This window comes from Lethenteron reissneri, chromosome 23, assembly GCF_015708825.2.
Source record: "Lethenteron reissneri isolate LAM-NWPU_2019-01 chromosome 23, ASM1570882v1, whole genome shotgun sequence".
In the NCBI taxonomy this organism is placed as follows: Eukaryota; Metazoa; Chordata; class Hyperoartia; order Petromyzontiformes; family Petromyzontidae; genus Lethenteron; species Lethenteron reissneri.
In genome coordinates, this window is record NC_083801.1 from 19,488,823 (window position 1) to 19,509,051 (window position 20,229).

The 20,229-nt window shown below is 39.7% G+C and overlaps 1 protein-coding gene across 1 annotated transcript in view; it reads right to left on the reverse strand.

The window, feature by feature from the left end:
- Nucleotides 1–547: 547 nt before the first annotated feature.
- LOC133346163 (protein FAM117B-like) overlaps nt 548–20,229 on the reverse strand; it is a 34,789-nt gene continuing 15,107 nt past the window's right edge. Inside the window, exons 4-9 of the mRNA XM_061557618.1 lie at nt 16,348–16,440; nt 12,226–12,339; nt 7,530–7,682; nt 6,216–6,474; nt 3,255–3,375; nt 548–2,397 (exon numbers count right to left, since the gene is read on the reverse strand). Of these exons, the coding sequence (XP_061413602.1) occupies nt 1,998–2,397; nt 3,255–3,375; nt 6,216–6,474; nt 7,530–7,682; nt 12,226–12,339; nt 16,348–16,440 (1,140 nt within the window). The 3' untranslated portion in view covers nt 548–1,997. The remainder of the gene's footprint in view (nt 2,398–3,254; nt 3,376–6,215; nt 6,475–7,529; nt 7,683–12,225; nt 12,340–16,347; nt 16,441–20,229) is intronic.

Sequence of the window (20,229 nt, forward strand, 5' to 3'; positions counted from 1 at the left end):
TTGCACTTATAACCTTGTGATGGTAAGGGCAGTGGTCAATGGAGGCAGTAACATGTTATCCATAATACAGACCACAAATGTAAGTGTCGTTAGACCTGCCACGGCCAATGAGTAAGGTTTGTCACGTAAACAGAACGTGCAAATTAGTTACGAGTAGAGCACACCGGGATGTTGGAGAGCAAATCCACAATCATTACTATCGGAGTACGACGTTTCACCAGTAATTACAACCGGCATCATCAGGCAGAAGCCAGATGTGGAGAAATCCTCCTGTCTAGTTCCTTAGAGGGATATGTGATGTCACGTGAGCCCTTGTGCGAATTGGGGGGGGGGGGGGGAATTCATTAATGCATTTTAGTTCATTTGAAATGCATTAAATTCTGAACCTACACTTACCAGTACTAAATAAACAATTGTATTTACATACATCTTTCTGCAGATAAAAAAAAAGCTAAGGTCATGTGTACGTCTCTCAAATCTTAACAATCTAAAATACTGATTTGTTTTATTGAAAACATAACTCTTCAAAATGAACAAACTTTGTCAAAACATTTCATAACACTTTTATTGTTTACTTTCAAATCCATAACCAGTTTGCAACGTTCAAAGGGTTCCATATAATCATCACCCACATGTCATGAAATGCCTTTTCAGGATACATCAAGTTGGTTTTACTTGAACTACCTGCCATAAATAAAATCCATAAATACAGCCCTAAGCAATCGGAAAGAGCATGCTCTGATAAAGTAAACTGATAAATGAAAAAAAATGGAACAGGGGAAGAGGAACAAAACCTAACACATTTAACAGGCACAGAACCATGACGGAAACAGAACAAATACTAAAGCTGTGGCCTGCAATACGTGTGTATGAAGCAAGGAATGATTTCATAACGTTATAAAATAGATATTTCATTTCAGAAAAATACAACAAACAGCATTCAAACGCATATAGAAAGAGCATTTTGTAAAGATCTGGATGATTATACAAGGAACGTTTTGTAGAGTAAAGGTCTTTAAAAACTGGGGTTTTGTGAATTTTTTTTGTATTTTTCTTTCTTTTTTTGCAAACAACCAACAAGGAATGTTTTTTATCCTTTAACATGGAATGTTGTACATTTGGAAACCACTAAACAGTTTAATACTAAAACACACATTTTTTTTTAACACGCAATAACACAATGGCAGGAAATAGCATTATAATACCAGTGTCTAAGCATGAATCACTAGACTGATGTTATACATCACACAGTAGATTTCTCTTCCTCCAAGTCTTTTTAGCCACTGTAGATCAATTCCATTGGAGTCCTCACTGGGAGAATCTTATAAAACAAATGTATTAATGAAAGGCAACGTGGGAACACCTGACTGTTCATCCTGCAGCATTTCCTCATCACCAGTTACTAATTCAACTTCAACTACTCTTTTCTTAACATTTTTTTAGCTTGCTTTATTGCTCTGTCCTTAATACCCACTGCAAACACGCTTTCAGTGAAAGTTACCTGAGTTACAACAATTAGTATATCGCCAGTTGGGCTCAGCCAAGGGTCTGAAGAAATTACTGAGACTGCATTACGTTAGGTAAAACACATACTTTCACAACATTACATTGTTTGACCTATTCACATGCAACTTTGGGTAGTTCTTTCTTGGAAAACCATACCAACTGTGAAAAGTTAATCTCAACCTTTTAACCCAAAACGCAATGAGACACAAAGAAAAACCAGTATATTGGTTTACAATGGAACTGAAAGGACACATTTTGTGCAATTGCTTAGCAAAAAAAAAAATTACACGGCATTTACCATACTGCGCGGCAGCCTATGTTATACATTTTCCAGTTAAGAAAGTTTATTATTTTGTGCATGTTTGCAGTGGCCGAGAGCTCTGAGACAAGTTACAAGTAATGCCTATAAGGGGAGTGTGTGTGTGTGTGGGTGTGTGTGTGTGTGCGCCAACACGGCTGCTAAGGTGCGTGTGCGGAGGCCAGCTCCGCGGTCAGACAAGCGTGGTTCCTGGGACGGCGAGTGAGGAGCCACACTGCTGTTGCTGCTGCTGTGGCATCGTCGTCGTTTGGCTGGCAGGGCTTACCACCCTGCTGTTTAGCCCATTTGCATTGAGGTTGCTGTTGATGCTGCTGAAGCCGCCCTCCTCCAGAAGCTGTGCCGTCGTCAGCATGGCCTGGGACGCGGCATGGGCCACCACCACCATTGTGGCTGAGCCCCCCGTGATAGGCATGGGTCCCAAACCAGGGAAACCTTTTATGGCCAGTTCTGGGGTGAAGAGCAGTGGTTTCATAATGCTGACGGGGCAAAATGCAGAGCTCCTCTTCGGTATGAAGTTCACCTTGTTTTTGTCTGGGCCGTAAAACGTTGGAATCTCACCAAGTTGTTTGGGTCTGCAGGGAAACCCCACACACGTGCATGTCAACGTCAAGTGTGTGTGTGGAATACAATACGTGGAAAGAGATTTACACATACACGTAGGGCATTTGTACCTATATAGATTTACATTTTACATCGTCTTATATTTCACCAAACAACATATTGCTTTGTGAAGGTATATTCAGTTACATTTAGCTGAATGGAGAAAAAGAATACACTCCTTTTCATTACTTTTTTTATAAAACACAATTTGATTTCTTTGCTTATCCAGTTTTGCAAAACGTGCATAATTGTTTCGGAGTGCAGAGAAAATACCACGACCAGCAAGATCACTACTTAATTGGGGAATTTACAGTTTTTGCACAATTGCAAAAGCTAAATTAAATCCTGTGCAAATCAATTTGCAAAAAGCTGCTTATGTGTTAAATTGCACGATGGCCTTTTTAGATTTCCCACTGGGCTTCTTGTGGATGTAGGAAGGCTGGAAGCATTTTTTCTTAGATACAATACCACACTTGAAAATGTGCTTTTATATCTGACGAAAACAGAGATTTCTTTGTGACCACATCCCTTTAGGGTGATACTCAATCTACAATTGGAAAACTCAAGAAGCAGTAATTACTGGTTTTCAAGAAAAGCAGATCAATGATTAAAAAATAATAGAATTTTCCCTCTCCAAACACGCTAAAGTTTCAAAGAATCGGGGTAAACTACGTTATTTTTATTTAATCATTGATACTGGCAAAAAAGGTCCCATAATCAGATCAATATTTAACGCATCAGAAGGAAAATATCTATCGGCATTCAGGAAATAACATTTTCAAATCGCACACACAGAAAAAAGGACAAGGCATCAGGTGTCGGTACTCACAAAATTTCTTCAAAGACTTTGACTTTCTCGCAGCCCTCGGGTGGCTCCCGTTTAAACATGTAGCTGTTGTTGGGTTTGGGCGATGTGGCGTATTTAGGGAGTGGAGAGCTGTCACCATTTTCTGCAAAGAGGGAAAAATACATACGTTAACACGAGCTTGATTAATTTAGCACGCGCAAAAAAATCATGCTTTTTTTTCTCTCTTCAATTGGGCTTCTCACAATCCACATTCCACTAAAAGTAGTTTTACTCTCACTCTCTTACTAAGCTCTTCCTGACACACCCTCTCAATAACCCCTGCTCATACCAAAGTGTTTATTTTTTTACTAAATCCATAAATCTTAGAAATATAGGCAAATTTTATACCAAAAAGAATGAGTATTTTAGAGTAGAATTACAATACTGCAATGTTGAAATGGCCAGACAGACAAATACATCATAGTACTATGTTCTATTAGAAGGGAAGTACAGAACGTATTAGTTTATATTGTGCTACAACTTTTAGTTTTCACTAGGATGACTCATTCGCCCAACTCGTCATAAATAGGCTTTGCTCTCACTCCTTAACCTACTTTTCCTCCACCCCCCTCTAACACTACTGCACTTACCAAATTGTCCCATCTCTTTACTACCCCACCAAAGCTTTTCAGAACACAGGGAGGAACAGACTGTATACCCCGTGAGTTAAATTGTAGAATGGCAGTTGCGAGCGAGACCAGCAAATAAGCACACACACATAAAATATAAATATATGAGGCTACATGTGCTGTTAAGAACTACAATCTATGCTAGGACACAACAGAAATGATTGGTTTCACCGTTGGCTGCGTACGGTGCAAACGAAGTGCAACATACATAAATACAAGGACAGTTTTGTTGGGGGGTCCTGTTTAACAATTGCCGACGTTGCCATCTCAGTGGTCCAAGGGAAAGCCTCAGCAGTAAGGGTGAAGATTATGGCTGGAAACCATTTGGTCTGGCTGTCCCTCTGATTAGTTTCACATGTCGTGAGGCTAGTACTCGCCATTTGCATACTTGTGTCCATTAAGAGCTGGACGACTGTCAAGATTCTGAACACGGATTCGCAATTCAACTCGTGAAATTAAATGGAATTTCCAGGGGGTTAGGTGGCTGTATTGTACAGCCCAGCTTGGCGTTCCGGCTTGTAGGGGGGAGGAGGCCTGGTTGTTATCATGGAACAAACACTAATATAAATTGGCCAATGCCGACATAACAGTACCGATGGCGATTCTGTTTTATTATTTACTTCATACTTCTACTTATGTTGGTGATATACTTCATGGACCCGCTGGTAAACGTGAAAAGAATGCAGGCTGCTAATTGCAAATAACATAGACACACAATGCGGACAGACTTCGGATCATGTGATTTCACACAACTTTGGAAATTAAAGTCAGCTTCTTCATATAATTATTTTTTTTCTCGCTGTAGTTGTCCCACCTGATGACGATTGCTTGTGTTGCGATCGAAACGTCGTGATCTATTATTTTTCTACCTACGTGACTTCACCGAAAGAACCAAAGAGTATGAATGGAACAAAGCAATAATACATGGCAGATAAATTATTTTAATTGCAAATATTTTATAGAATTTAAAGATCTTACAGGATTTGTCCCAATTCCATCTGCACCTGATGGGTCGAGTGATTACCATCAGACACAGGGGGAGCTAGTTTACCCAATGGCTCATTTGCCTATAGCTTGCTCATTGAATAACAAAATACCAATTTTTTTTAATAAATAAAAACCCACCAAGTTTCTTCACCAAGGCACACAATGTGGTACCCAATTAAAGCACTACAATTCAATTATATGAAACAAATATTTTTCATTTCCAAACAACCTGGACTAAAATGTCAACTCAATATACATATACAGTGCGCGCATGTGCTTTTGCCCATAGTGCTCCACAACAAAGCGAACCATTTGTATACATTGTTTTTTGTATTAAACAGGGCCCAATTGTGTAATGCAGTCTTCTTGTCAATAACTTTTGAATGTGCTAATCAGACCTATAAGTTTGCTTGTATGTATACATGTTGAACTTCGTTCGCACCGTACGTAGCTAACATGTCTAATCAGAGGTGCTTGCTTAAACAAAAGCTACTGGATAACATTGGGTCTGGAAAGCCAATAAGCTGAGATGAACTATTCTTCTGAGTACATGTAAGAACAGAATGGATTTCAGCTTAGAATAGAGCAATTATTAGTTACTTAAACAGGCAGTTCGGTGTACAAGCATCTGGGGGCTCCAAAATTTTCCCAATATTTCCCCCCCTTGTATTCATCCCATCTGAGAAAATTTTGCGAGAGGCAAGCCTACATTCCATCAAAGAAAGCATGAATATTGGAGGCAGAAGAATAAACAACTTAAGATATGCTGATACCACCCAACTAGCAAATAGCAAAGCTGAAATGACGACCCTCTGTTGGTAAACGTTAAAGCTGGTGAGAAGCCTGGACTCTGCAACAATCTCCAAAATATGATGGCGACAGAACAACGAAATTAATTTAGTTTGGAAAATGAACCAGTCGAGGATCAGCGCATTTGAGATGTGATGCTCTAGAAGAATAATACGTATACCATGGACAGCCAAAATATCAAACATCAAACATGTTGGTCCTGAGAGATCGCTCCCACTCTTCCACTCGAGGCCTTACTCGTGAAGCAGAAATCTACATACTTTGGACACGTTATGAGGACCTCTGGGCTCGAGGAATCGGTCTTGCTTGGGAATGGAGAAGGTAGCAGGGGCAGAGGCTGACCTCGGAAGAGGTAGATGGACGACATCAAGAACACCACTAACTCGCCTTGCACTAACCCAGCTACGAGAGGCAGCGAGAGACAGGTGTGGATTGTGAAGTCTGGTCGTGGATGTTACCAGAGGTCGTACTCGACTTGACGGCACAAGGTGACAAGGTGATTCCTCCCAACACTTACCTTTTTCTTTGCACTGCGCCAGCAGCTCGTCGGTGCAGCAGGGGCTGTAGTTATTGTTATCGGCGGCAGCGGCGGCGGCCACGGAAACATTTGGAGACACGGAGTGTGAGCGGCTCTCGCTGCTGCTACTACTCGTGCTGCTCGTGCCGCTGCTGCTGCTGCTCTCGCGGCTGCACTGCGGCCCTGAGGGCGTCTGCGTGTCCACGCTGCGCTGCTGGCTCGGCACGGGGGCGCGACGCCCATCTTCGCTTTCGCACGGCTGCAGGAGAACAACGAAATTTTTCTTAGGGTTTTGAGAATACCGCAGACTCCAAAGTAAAGTAAAGTAAAGCTACGGCAAATTTAGTTTGGTTGGTTTTGTTGATGCATGATATGGGTGCGTAATGGGCAGAACTTTCTTGGCAGCCAATAGGTTTAAACTTAAACTAAACTTTTTATTTTACCAGGTAAGGCCCACTAAGCTATATAGCTCTCTTTCAGAAGCAATCCGGCCATAAATGATAGCTCAACGAAGTGGCTTATCACACGGAAAATTATAGCAGCCAAATACTTATAAAAGCATGTTTCCACATGTGGAGGGAAAAACCAGAGGACCTGGAGAAAACATCCACACGACCACGTGGAGAATATGCAAACTCCAAATATAAAGGCGTCAGGGTCGGGATCGAACCCACGACCTCCTGTATACCAGGCGAGGTAGTTAACATCTCGCCACTGAAATGGCAGATGTTCAAAACCACAAACAGCAAGATAATAAAGGCAGCTGTAACACGACATGGTAATGACAGAACCTGCCATTTTACCTTGACCTTATTTGAGTAACTAGATCAGACCGGTGTTTTTTGTGCAGATATACTTTTCCTTGTATGATTTTACATTTATAACCGATGGCTCCATTACGTTTCCCAAGGCTTGTGGTATATGTGCCATCATGTAATTAGCTTTTCAAAAGTTACCTTCACAATCTTTGTCACGATGGTATGAACAAATGGTTGGAAATTAAAAGCTTGAATTTGCATTCTGTTCAAATCTGTCAAGATCACGAGTCTTTCAATTTACGCAAACATTTAGGCAAGAATAATGCTACTGCGAAGCTTTTTGCGGTTGTGCTTCATGGGCTTTCCGATGTATTGTCAGGTTGTACCGCGTTATTCGGCATGATGCCTGACATTTCGCGCCATATGCTGGGAGCTACTTCAAGAAGTGAGAGAAATGTCGGATATCATGCTGCACAACGTGCGGCCCCAACCCCAACACATTAGAGGGAAACTTTGGCAGAGGAATAAACCATAAAGAATGCACGTGCAATTTTACCCTGAGAACGCCGTCTTTATCTCTGTCTTCACTGATGAACATGCGCTCAATCTCCTGGTTGACTCCTTCTACACTGTTCTTCATCCGTGGCAGAGAAGTGCGGGCGTAGGCAATGCTCGTCACTGGGATTGGAATGGCCCTTGAAATAGATACCTGTGCAAAGGGATTTCAACGTTTACTGGAGTGGAATCAATACCATTTTGTGCAGTGATAAATGAAAACACATTTTTTTCAACATTTATATTTTTACGAATCTATTTGACAATGTGAACTTCTACCTTAAAGCACAGTAAATTAAGTCAAGAGGTCAAGGCAACCCATCTGTGCATGTAAAACAAACAAAGCGAATGAAAACAGACCCGTTGCATACCAAGGTCTTAAAATGTGGAGGGAAATACCAGAGGACCCGGAGAAAATTTCACGCAATCAAGGGGAGAACATGCCAAACTCCAAATATTAAGTTTAAGTTTTTTCAGTTTCATTTATTAGGTATAGCCCTGTGAGCCATTCAGCTCTTGAATCGGGTGCAACCGCAACAAACAAAAACATGAACAAGAAACTATATACATATACAGCAGGCCTCGAGGTCGGGATCAAACCTGCGACCTCCTGTATACCAGGCGAGATTAGTAACATCTCGCCACTGTGGCACCCCTTCCACACGGGCCAGATGTTGTGAAAGTGGTGGGAATCCTCACACTTTACCCTACGACAAGCGAATTTACTAAATTTGGTGTAAATTCTAGATTTGAAGCTTTCGTGACTGCAAGGATTTTTAATTTGGTGTACCCACATATAGTGCTGGGTGGACAGAGGCAGGGTTATTTAATAAACTTTCCCCATTGTGTCAACTGCCATGCGAGGAGATCTAATCAAACCAGTGACCGCTGGATTGTAAGTCCAGTGTGCCAGTGTTCCACCAGGGCAGCATCATAATGTACCTATAGACTTTGAAATATTGTATTATTGAGGGTAGATTGATCCCAAGTAGCCAACGGGAAGGAATTAAAATACACATTTTGATTGATAATTACAAGCTATTTTATGTAATCATCATTATCATGCTTGATTTGAAGCTTTCGTGATTGCAGGAAATACTCGTTGGTTCTTTTGGTAAAGTCACGTAGAAAGAAAATAAATTAAATAATAGAATACGACGTTTCGATTGCAACACAAGCAATCGTCATCAGGTAGAACTAAATTTGAGAGCGGGACAAAACACAGACACGGAGACACACAGACAGACACAAGCAGAGAGAGACACACAACATAGATATGTCTAAATTTGGTGTCACTGTGTTGTCTATCTCTGCTTATGTGTCTGTCTGTGTGTCTCCGTGTCTGCGTTTTGTCTCTCTCTCAAATTTAGTTCGACCTGATGACGATTGCACTTGTGTTGCAATAGAAACGTCGTATTCTATTATTTAATTTATTTTCTTTCAACGCGACTTTACCGAAAGAACCATAGAGTGATCATTATCATGGTTTGAGCCTACAATGCAAGTTGGTGCTGTTTTCAGCCGATTTTAAAATCTAACTTTATGCTTTACTACATCTGTGATCTATTTGTATTTTGTAAAATACTTTTACCATAGCCTACATTGGACACATTACCTATCCTGATATACAACCATCTGATGTATATGCTGCATGGGGCATACACCTGAAGAATTTCACGTATTTAATTTACCACAAGTAGTCTTATGTCAGCATTTACAACATAATGTATGGCTCACAATGCAGACCTTGTCAAAAAATCAATAAGGAATGCAGCAGGAGAAAACTTTGACAATCAAATAAGAAAAAAGGTAACACATAAGTGCCCTATGCATTGCCCTACATTTGGGAATTTGGTTAAAATGCTACCCGCATAACTATTTCAGACTTTTCAAACCCAACAGCTATTCAAATAAATGCCAGCTATGAACCCCATATGTAGAATGGGTTACAGGTGTTGATCAGTCAAAGCGTTTACATTGCAGTAAACCTTGCAGTGGGACTGCTTTATGGCAAGATTGGGTTCTGTTAATTTTCAAACTGCTTGATATCCAGATGCCAAGCATGGTATAAAAGCAAACACCTGGGTACACTTAACCAAAGTATTAATGTTGTGTTTACACATGCATTAGCTGAAGCACAAATATATTAGTTCAGGAGAGAGACAATTCCACAGTTTCACGTCAATGTCATATAGACTTTTTAACCCACATTTAGTTGCCTTGTATGATTCATATTGAAATGCAATTTTGTTTCACATTTTAACGTACCAAGACGCCTTTTGTAAAATGTCACTATGCAAATATTGGAAATGCACATCACATGTCCACTGTGGCATATTATTTATTTATTATTATTCCACAGTGTGACACAGCAACGTCTTACCGAATCTCATGACTTTTTCAGGAAGGTTTCGCAAAGTTTTTTTTTAACAGTAGGGGGACGATGGTTGCTATGTATAATCCCAATTTAGTAATTTGCGGGTCATTCAAACGTTGGAAGATTTGGACCATGATGCCACAGGATCTTTGACCTCCACTGTGAAGTAGATGGCACGCATCTTATGGTTAACACACCCACAGTACAAAAAATCACGACGTTTCGGAGGCAACACAAGTCTCCGTCATCAGGTGGGACGGAGACTTGTGTTGCCTCCGAAACGTCGTGATTTTTTGTTTTATTTTCATTAATTTTGATGTTTTACCTACGTGACTTTACCGAAAAAACCTAAGAATATGATTCCTTGCAGTCACGAAAGCTTCAAATCTAGAATTAACTGCTGCTGGTATTCAAGGCCTTAAATGGAATCGCGCCTCCCTACATTCATGACCTCCCCTTCAGTCATATATTCCATGAAGCTCATTAAGATCTTCAGATTGTACATTTCCCACTGTCCCACGGTTTAGACTTCACACTTGGGGTGACGGTGCCTTTGAAATTGCGGCACCTCAACTCTGGAACTCGTTGTCCTTCGAGGTCAGGACTTCCGAGACACAAATCTTCAAATCTCAACTAAAAACGTATCCGTGTAAAATTATTTTCTCTCTTTTGTTATTTCAACCGTCCTTCTAATTTATTCTTTACATGGTTGTTTTTAACTATTTTCCGCCTTGCCGTGCATAGCACCCTGAGAACGATTGTTCAAGGGCACTTCATAAATAAAAAATATTATTGCTGCTTTTTGTACCGTGGACTCTCTGCCACAAGCAGGAAACGCGCTACTGCCAAGCCATGTCACCACCCCAATTGCTTACACAGCTTCTAAAACTGATCACAAACGGGCTCTGCCGATTGTCCTTTTATCTGTCGCCATTATGCGACGCAGATGCCCTTCAAATGAAATCCCAGTAATAGAAAATATCTGTTACATACCCCAGGCCAATATTCAAATAATACTCAAGGTCACCCTATATTGTCTACAGAATGTAAATCATTATGTAAAATAACTCTGGCAGAATCTTTGGCTATTAAAAATATTACCAACAATTATATAGTTTGGAATATATGATTTATGTCATACTTGACTAATAATAGTAAGCTGAACCCATAAAACTCTTTATTACAGGCTACACATACTGTTCATGGCACATTTACAATGATCTGCTTATTTGTCAAATAATTGTAATAGTTTATCTACGTACTTTCCAAATCAACAAAATTAAGTGAAAAAATGCTAATCGTTAAGCCCATTTATTGCATACCAATATTCATAACCAATCATACCTCATGACACGTTTTTAAAAAAGTTACGTTTTTAAAGGCAATATTTTATTTGAAAACCAGTTCGCAGTAAAAAGGTTTTAAAATTGGAAGAATACCGCTTTAACTGCTAGGGTTGGTAACGGTGTATCTATACGACCATAGCCAAATCACACGTGTGTGTGTGTGTGACTATACTTGCCAAGCCATAGGACACTAGAATTTCAGTTGTAAGAGGTAAGAGGTAGAGATGAAAATCATTAACATTTTAAAGCACTGGTTTCAGCTACAGTACTTATAATCACATACCACTGACCTACAATGTAGAGATAACTCATACTCTTGACAACCATTTCATATGTAAACTGTGCCATCGACTGGGGCCAGGTGATTAGCAGTTTTTCCTATTATCCAGATTTGAGGTTTCATACACGAGAGGGAATAACAAAAGCACCATCATGGCAAGGATGCCATGGTTACTGGGAAGATTTTCCATTGCAGAGGCATCCCCTGTGCTCTCTGTGCTTTGATACAAACTGCAACACAAGCATGACAGGAAATGATGCTGTGAGGCACATCCCTGCTTTAAAAATAACCATCAACTTCTTTCTACACTCATGCCTGGGAATGGGGATTTTTTCATCCGAACGTGGAGGTCCATACCTCTGGATAAAAAGCGTCATAAGGCACGTGTGCACGCACCTCCACGTGTAATTGAATAACTTTTGACAATGCCCCAAAATTGCACGATTAAAATTTTAAATTTGCTCACGGACGGCTTGGTACTATCCAACAGTGATCTCTCGTCTCACTGAAGAGTTTCTAGATGTGCAACACCACTGGCCCTCATCATCAAAAGTATGATGAAGTATACTTTATTTTTTATCAAGCAAAAAAAAGCCTCATAGCTTATCCGATTGCTTCCGGATGAATAACGTTTGTGATTATGAAAACACGGGAGTAAAACAGGACACAGCGGGGGGACACACTTGTTGTATACCTGTGCTGGGTGGATGGCTGCATGATTTCCATGCAGGGGTGAATGCCTCTCCTTGTCTCGCTGGTGCTTGCTGCTCTTTTTGCTTCTTTGGAGATGCTGTCGGAGCTTAGCAATCTGCCAACAGATAACACATTCCAGACACAGTAGTGCCATAAGTGTAAATCAAACACATTGGGGGATACCAAAGTCTTGCTTCTTCAGCTGGGACCCATAGTTTTGAATTCTTTTTCTACTGTTCATTAGGACCATCGAGCATTGTTCAAGTTACTCTCCATTGCTCAATGAAGGGATCACTTGTACAGTCTAAATTGAGTTATACTTCAAGTGCGGACGAGAAATAAACACAAGAACACCACATCGCTTCCAATAACAAGCACTGCCATAAATAATAAATAAACTTCATGAATAAAAAACACTTGCACACATGCACTGTACACGAAAACGTTTGCAAACATCAACAACTGATTATACGTTTTAAGTAACCAAATAAATAAAGCTGACAATACGTCTCCCTTCACATATTTGTCCCTTCACGTAAAGGTATATTTTTACACATCCCATGAGTCACGCGGCCTTAAGAGAGTGCATAATTTTAGTGGCATTGGTTAGAAACGAGCAAACTCTGGAACGGGTTCGACATTCATAGGCTCATCAGCAGTCAGGCTTTGCTTGAATCTGTTTAAGTGTATTTTATTTTTTTATGTGGAGGGATCGACACGTGAAGGAGACACATTGCCGGCTTATTTATTTATTATATTCTCCACAAAGAAACCGATTATTTTGCGTTATGTAACATGTAAGATTTTAAGCACATATTTTAAGGAGATAACAATGGGGCTGAACTTTACTTTATAGCAGTAAACATAAATCAGTCTGCTTCCACATTTTTGCCCGAGTATTTATCACCACAGCAGATGTAGCATGTCAAACTGATATATTTTTTGGAGACATGTTCATAAGCTTGGCAAATAAATGGTGAAAGTGTAAACCCATGCACACCAAAAGCAAGCTTTGTCCTCGTTCATCAAATGCAATGTCAGCCGTCAAATTCTCACACACTGTGTTATTACTTATTCGAGCCAATTACGTGATTATTTTGCAAGCGTGAACCCAGCCATTCTGTAAACAAACCCTGCATATGCGGTTTTGATTATGATAAAGTACACCAAGAGTAGATAATAAATAAAAGTACACATTCGTTTTGCATAATTTCCAGACTTATCAAAACTCACCATACGGTACAAATTTTATGAAACGTTTGTGATGAGTCGTTATATTTCACCATGCTGAGCTAGACTGCATTTTAAGTATTTTACAAGTACTGTATTTTTTTCCGCAAAAGCATACATTGCAGCCCTCATAGCTCGGGGCAACAAGGGGCAATTTTAAAATACCACATTATGTGAAAACAATATGCAACGCACTTACATAAATGTGTGTGCATATTATTGGGTAGGATATGAATTACATTTAAAATGAAAATACAAGCTTCTACAAGGAATAAACACAAGTAAAAATGTTCCTATATGCAGGAAAACACATGTATAAATAGGCACACTGTTATGTTATCAGAAGGAACAATATTTAAAATCGCTTTACCTCAGCAGTTGGTAATATTTTCCAAACTCAACATTGACTTACAAGTAATTCATTTTATTATTACTCAAGTTAAAAATAGCAAAGTTAATCAAAAAAAGATCCTATTTCCATAATAAACTATAGGCCAATTGTAATGTGACTTTCTTTCACGTCACATTTGGTATTAAAAACAAGTACGCACAAATAAGCAGACAATAACAAAGTGAGAGGAAACATTTGAGAAGTAATAACCTAGCCGTTCAAGTGTAATAATGTAAACACTAGTTCAATGCAGATAGCTCTTAATTCTTGTTAATGTGAATAATGTTTAGGTTTGATTGGGACCGATTACATTTTGTACCTACGTAACCTGTGCTTTTGTTGAGTCAAAGGCTGTTTTTAAAGTGAAAATTGCAAGCAAACAGACACAAAAAACTTGATGAAGCTAATAGCTAAAATTGTTAACATGTGGTCATTGTGAATTGTGCACCTTCATATCAACGTAAACAACTGTGCACCAGTTCCTCATTCAGTAGGGATCACAAATCCAGTGGCACACAGCACAACCCCACTGACAGAAGACTTAAAACCAGAAGCAGGGAGACTCGACTAAGTTCATCCACTAGTGGATCGATCTGTACCTCGATAGAGTCCACAGCCAAAATACATTATGCCATCATCTTGGTCTCAATTGCAAGTTGGGCACTCTTTATCAAAATAAATTAAAAACAACATAGGCAACGCTTCAGGCAATGGCCTTTCTTGATAGTGAAAGTTAATTTGCAAAAATAAGTTAAATTTAGGGCACAGTTTTATTGACACATGTGTTTTTGTTGTCATCTGTGCTTTTGCACCACAGCCAATGCAGAATTGCAATCCCCCCCACTCGAATCCCCATACTAGTTTTGTCTAAAAAAACGTTCAACTGGTTTGTTCATAAGCCAGAGTTAATTGAGCACTGCTGCCATATACTTGTAGAAGGGGAGGAGGAATGAGGAGCACGTGATAACACCGCATATCGTCTGTGACCCATCAAACACACACGCGTTCAAACATGCACCAGTACAACCAGCCATATCATGAAGTGACATCAAGCGCATTACCGCAATTATTAGTGATCTTGTGAGCATGCATGACGTCACTTGCACATTTAGTTAACTATAATAAAGTTGCTATATGCGGTGCATTGCATTCAATTACTTAGAAAGAATAGGTTTAACTGGAAATTAAAATATTTCAGACCAATTCTATGGACAGGTCCCTGACATACTGGGCTTCTGACCCAGAAGGTCAAATAAGTTTAGAATTAATGCTGCTGGAAAACATTGGTCAGCAAGCCAAGAGGCTGATGGAATAACATATTTTTCTCCTTCATGTGTAGACAGATAAGTTACGTTCTAGATTTGAAGTTTTCATGACTGCAAGGATCCATACTCGTTGGTTCTTTCGGTCAAGTCACGTAGGTAAAAAAATAATAAAAGTGAAAAAAAAAATCACGACGTTTCGGGCGCAACACAAGCGCTCGTCATCAGGTGAGACCACCACAGCCAGAAGCAACTTTTATTATTTTTACCTACGTGACTTTACCGAAAGAACCAAAGAGTAGAGAAGTTATGCTTATGATTTAGTGTTTGCTATAAGTGCTCGTGGCACTGACAAAACAATTCCATGCTGAATTTGATTATGAAATGCTAGAGTGCTCATTTAAGAACATGTAAGGAATGTACATTAAATGCTTCCAATGATAAAAATCTCTTGATTCTAATGTTTTTTTACAAGAGGTCACACTATTGGCGCAACGTTCCTTTGCTGACTATGCGTGACAATTTATTAAAAGACATTATATAAATTCACTGCATAAACATTTCCGGCTTATCTCCTAAAATAAAAAGGAGATGGGTAATATATACTAAAAAAACTTTGTTACCGCATGAATAACATATTTAAATCATAGCTTAATTAGTGAAAATATATACGGTTGTGATAAATACATCTATTTTCTTCTTGTTATGTTTCAAAAGATCAGCAACTCATGTGTATGGCTGAGAACTTAAGGGATTGAGTGAAAACTTGGAAAACTGTAAGTCAAAGACATTTAAATCGGTGACATAGTTAATTAAACAGTCGACTATAGCATGCTGCCAACAAAAATGTAGGCAATCATTTATCAGTGTGTAATTAACTTCTAAACTCAATAACAAAAGTGTAGTATTGAAACCAATGATGGAGTGTGAAAAGCAATTAAATTCTAGACAATCGGTCACATTTTATCGAACTATGCGAGACATCTGCGGATTACGTACTGTCCTATATAGCCTTCAGCCTTGCACATCCAAGTGTCATAGCTTTGGATATCACCAGTAGTTTCTAAATATGCATGAGATTACATGAGGAAAACAACTTAGTTGGCTAATGAAGTAGTAAATAATTTTCACAACTATTATTGACCTATCTAAAAAAGTTGAATTATTTGATTACCTATTACTCTATTTTCTTAATGACAAACACTGAATGATATTTGTATGATTCATTATGATTGCATACCTCTTTTAATTGGTCTGAGGTTCCCCAAGATGCAGAACGTTTGTGCGAGCCTTTTTTCTTCTCAGAAGAATCTTTCGTCCAAGAACTTGGAGTCTTTAAAACATTGAGAACAAAAATACATTCATGTAATTATTCATACGCTTCCTGTTTTGACATCGAACGCACACAAAAAAAATGCATTCAAAAACATTCAAAACACGAGATGAAAATTAAACTTGCGTCGCATTTCACTGGGACATCGTGCACAGCTTTCGCACCATCGTCGCTGCTGCTGGGTGGCTGTTGTGTGTGAAGAGTTATGGGGAGCAAAGAAGTCTCTCCCTGACTTGTTTTAAATGCAAAGCGCGCACAAAACACTTGTGGACAGACCTGCCGGGGTGGGAGGGGGTGGGAGGTGTATTTAATTTGAAATGGGCATTCTTACAAAATAACACCTGAATTGAAGCCAAATTATCAGGATTCCAGCAAAATATCCAGCGAGGTCGTAAAATAACACAGGAAATGCCTAAACTTTGCAAGCTACGCATGTGGCTTTTCATGCTGTACATATTGAAATGTTTTCACGGAAAATCTGCGTGATTTATTCCACATCTCTTTTGGCCCGTGCCACCTCGGCCCTGCAATACCTGGCTGTTTTACTGCAACCGCAAATTACAATCTTCAAAAAGAACAAAGATGTTGTATGTCACACCACCGATTTAGAATGGTTGGCTACGTATGGCGCGAAAGAAAGTTCAACGTACATACATAGATGCACGGAATAGTTGGATCTTTGAAAGCAAAACAAATTGAAGGTAGGACATCAAAAACATTTATTTTAAATCACTGCAAGTTATAAAAAACAGGTATGCATTATTGGCAAGAAGATTCAAATGTACTTACTGATTTTCAAATAGTATGATTAAATTATTCACAGTTAGTATGATATGGACTACTACAGATCAATTGCAATCAGCATAACATACATACAATATTACAGTCGCAAAAATAACCCTTTTTTAGAAATAGATTCCTTACCTTAATTGCACATATTTAGCAATTTTCAAAAAAGATGTGAATACACACCGATGTCTTAAACATAATAAATGGGTTTTATTCTTTCGTGTCCATACACAAACTAAAAATCATGTGGGATTATTTTAAAATGAGCTCATAAAAGCACTGGCCAAGGCAAATTCTCAATTATCAAAGCATACGAGGGCGATTGATGAGCAAGCCCGAGTTTGCCTGCAGTAGGTGTGGCTGTGCGAATGAATGAGCTTGACAAGGAAAAATATCAAACAATTCGATTAGTTGGCTGTGAACATCCCACAAAAGACCTGCGTGCTCATTTACACTGCATGTATAATCTCTACACAAGCTGGCCACCAGTACATTAAACGAGTCTCCATTTTGTCAGAGGGGATTCAACTGAATAATAAAAAAGTGTATTTGCCCAGATGGAGCTTATACCAAGTCAGCACCAGCAGCGGTGTTTTAGCAGCCGCCATGTGAAAGAGTTTGCACAAAGATCAGCTGTGCCACATGGCGAAGCATTTCTGTATGAGCAGAGACGGTGAAAAACAGAACTGATAAATGGCACACATTGGGAGTATTCTTCCACCGGTTCAGTGAAGCTTTCACTGGATCAAACGGTGCATATCATGGGGTACACATTCATGGCAAACAGAATTCCTCTGAAGTACTTAAAATACATATCCGCTAATTGCTCAATTGGACATTTACACCTGGCAACCATCGCCCCCAACTGGCAGACGAATGTCCGCTTGCAGGGCAGGTGCCGAGTCACCTTGTGCCAACATGGATAACTGCCACTGGGGGTTCACTTTGAAATGTTTTCAGATGAGATGTGACGCAAAGCGCACCGAGATACTCAGGTGTATAAAGAGCCACAATCAAAAACAAATCGTCATTATTAATACGGTATACGCCCACCATCAATCAGTACCGCAATCGTGCGGCGTCTTCAAGCAATCAGCATTACAATTTTCCAAGGACTGTTCACTAATCTTTAAAACTGCTTTATGAGTTTAGTTTGTTGTCCTTCCCCCGCACCTCCGAGTCGCACGTTTGGTTATGTACGGTGCAAAAGAAGTTCAACATACATACATACAAAAATACGCATTCACACATCACGGTATCCAAGACACAACCGTAGATCGACAATCATCACACCTGCATGCATCGGTGAGAGCTTGGCCCTCAAACCAGTTTACCACCTTGCACTCAAAGAACCCGGAGAATACAGCAGAACCTCCCAAATCCAAACGCGGCAAGGGCACGAGTGGAGCACGTGGTCGACTGATGCAATCGGTGAACCCGTGCCCTTAGCCATGTCATCCTCGCAGCAGCTTTTTGGCTAGCCATCAGACGGTCACTGCTCTTCCTTCTGATATTTGGAAGCCATTGGAGCTATGCACTTTTTAAACTAGATTGAAAACTCGTTTCTTTAGAACTGCTTTTTGTGTTCAGTTTGTTGCCCTTCCCCCGCACCTCCGATTAGCGCGGTTGGCTACGTACGGTGCGGAAGAAGTTCAACATAAATGCACATACACAAACATGTCGATCTACCGCCCACTCTGCACTCTCTAATTTTTGGACGTAAAAAAAATTACGACTTAAAAAAACATATTTCCATTAAAAATAACATTTCTGCCCCATAGGAAAATATTTTTACCAAGTGCCTATGCCTGCATGCCCATATTATACTTATGAAAGCTAGTGTGTATGCACATTAACATAACACCGGTTCTGATGAGGGTCCATCAATGTAATAAAGCTAAATTCGTTAAAAACCCAATCCGTTTAACCCTTTTGCGTATCTTAAAGGCACACATGTCAGTGCTTGGTATATAACGGTAATTGAGAATTATGTTTTTTGTTTTTAACAACAGCAACAAGCATTGCATTATAGAAGTGTAAGGCTTGGAAAAGAGCCTTTACGCACAGAGGGGCCCAGCAGCCAGCACAAGACGAGGCAACGGTCCATATGGTCAAACCTTTTTTTCTCTCACTGCAGTGGGCAGCCCATTGCTACACTGCAGTACAATTTGATAATTATCAACGTATTATGCGTGTCATTTTCTCTTTCTACGGGAAGCGATTAGTGGCGAGTTCACAATGATCTTTACTCAGTCCTTGCGGTCAAATGTGTCTCTATTTACCTTCATATGCATGCAATTATATATATTTCAAGACCCTACACGGTGCGCTTCTGCACATGTAAAGGCATGTATTAGAGCGACGTGTAAAAGTTTTAAAGACTGTAATCAATGAATGAGTTGGTCATTGAGAATGCGTGCCTGGATTTGCATTCCAGTATAAAATATGCACACACACACACACAGGACATAAACACAGGGAAGTTTTGGAGAGACGTTATTGGTATGTTAGGTGGTGCAGAGGGCAGAACACTCAACTTAGAATCACTGTTCAAATGCTGGTTCAGGGTTAAACTTAAGGCAACATCCTTTCTAAGGTCGATAAAATTAGTACCACTTTGTATTAAGACAGCAGTGGTTCTCTTTTGAGGAGAACGGTTCCTGCCATAGGAATCTAGAAATTCCATCAATGACACAGGGCTTTCAACAGAGTGCTGGACAATACTCACCACGGAATCCTTTAAGTATGCTCATCATGCATGTTAATGCACTCGGATTATATAAGCATGCATTTTATGAGCACACACTTTTATAAACTGAATGCATCCGTTTTATATGCAAGACCTTTGAATACCAATAAGCTGTAGTTATTTAAAATTCTTACAGTCCAAGAAAGGGAAGAGCAAACACACGGGCAGCATGAATGGCATGTGCCTGGCACTGGTGCCAAACTTTCTACGGCTGTGCAGTGGTGACACCTTCATGTCCACATCCCAAAGAA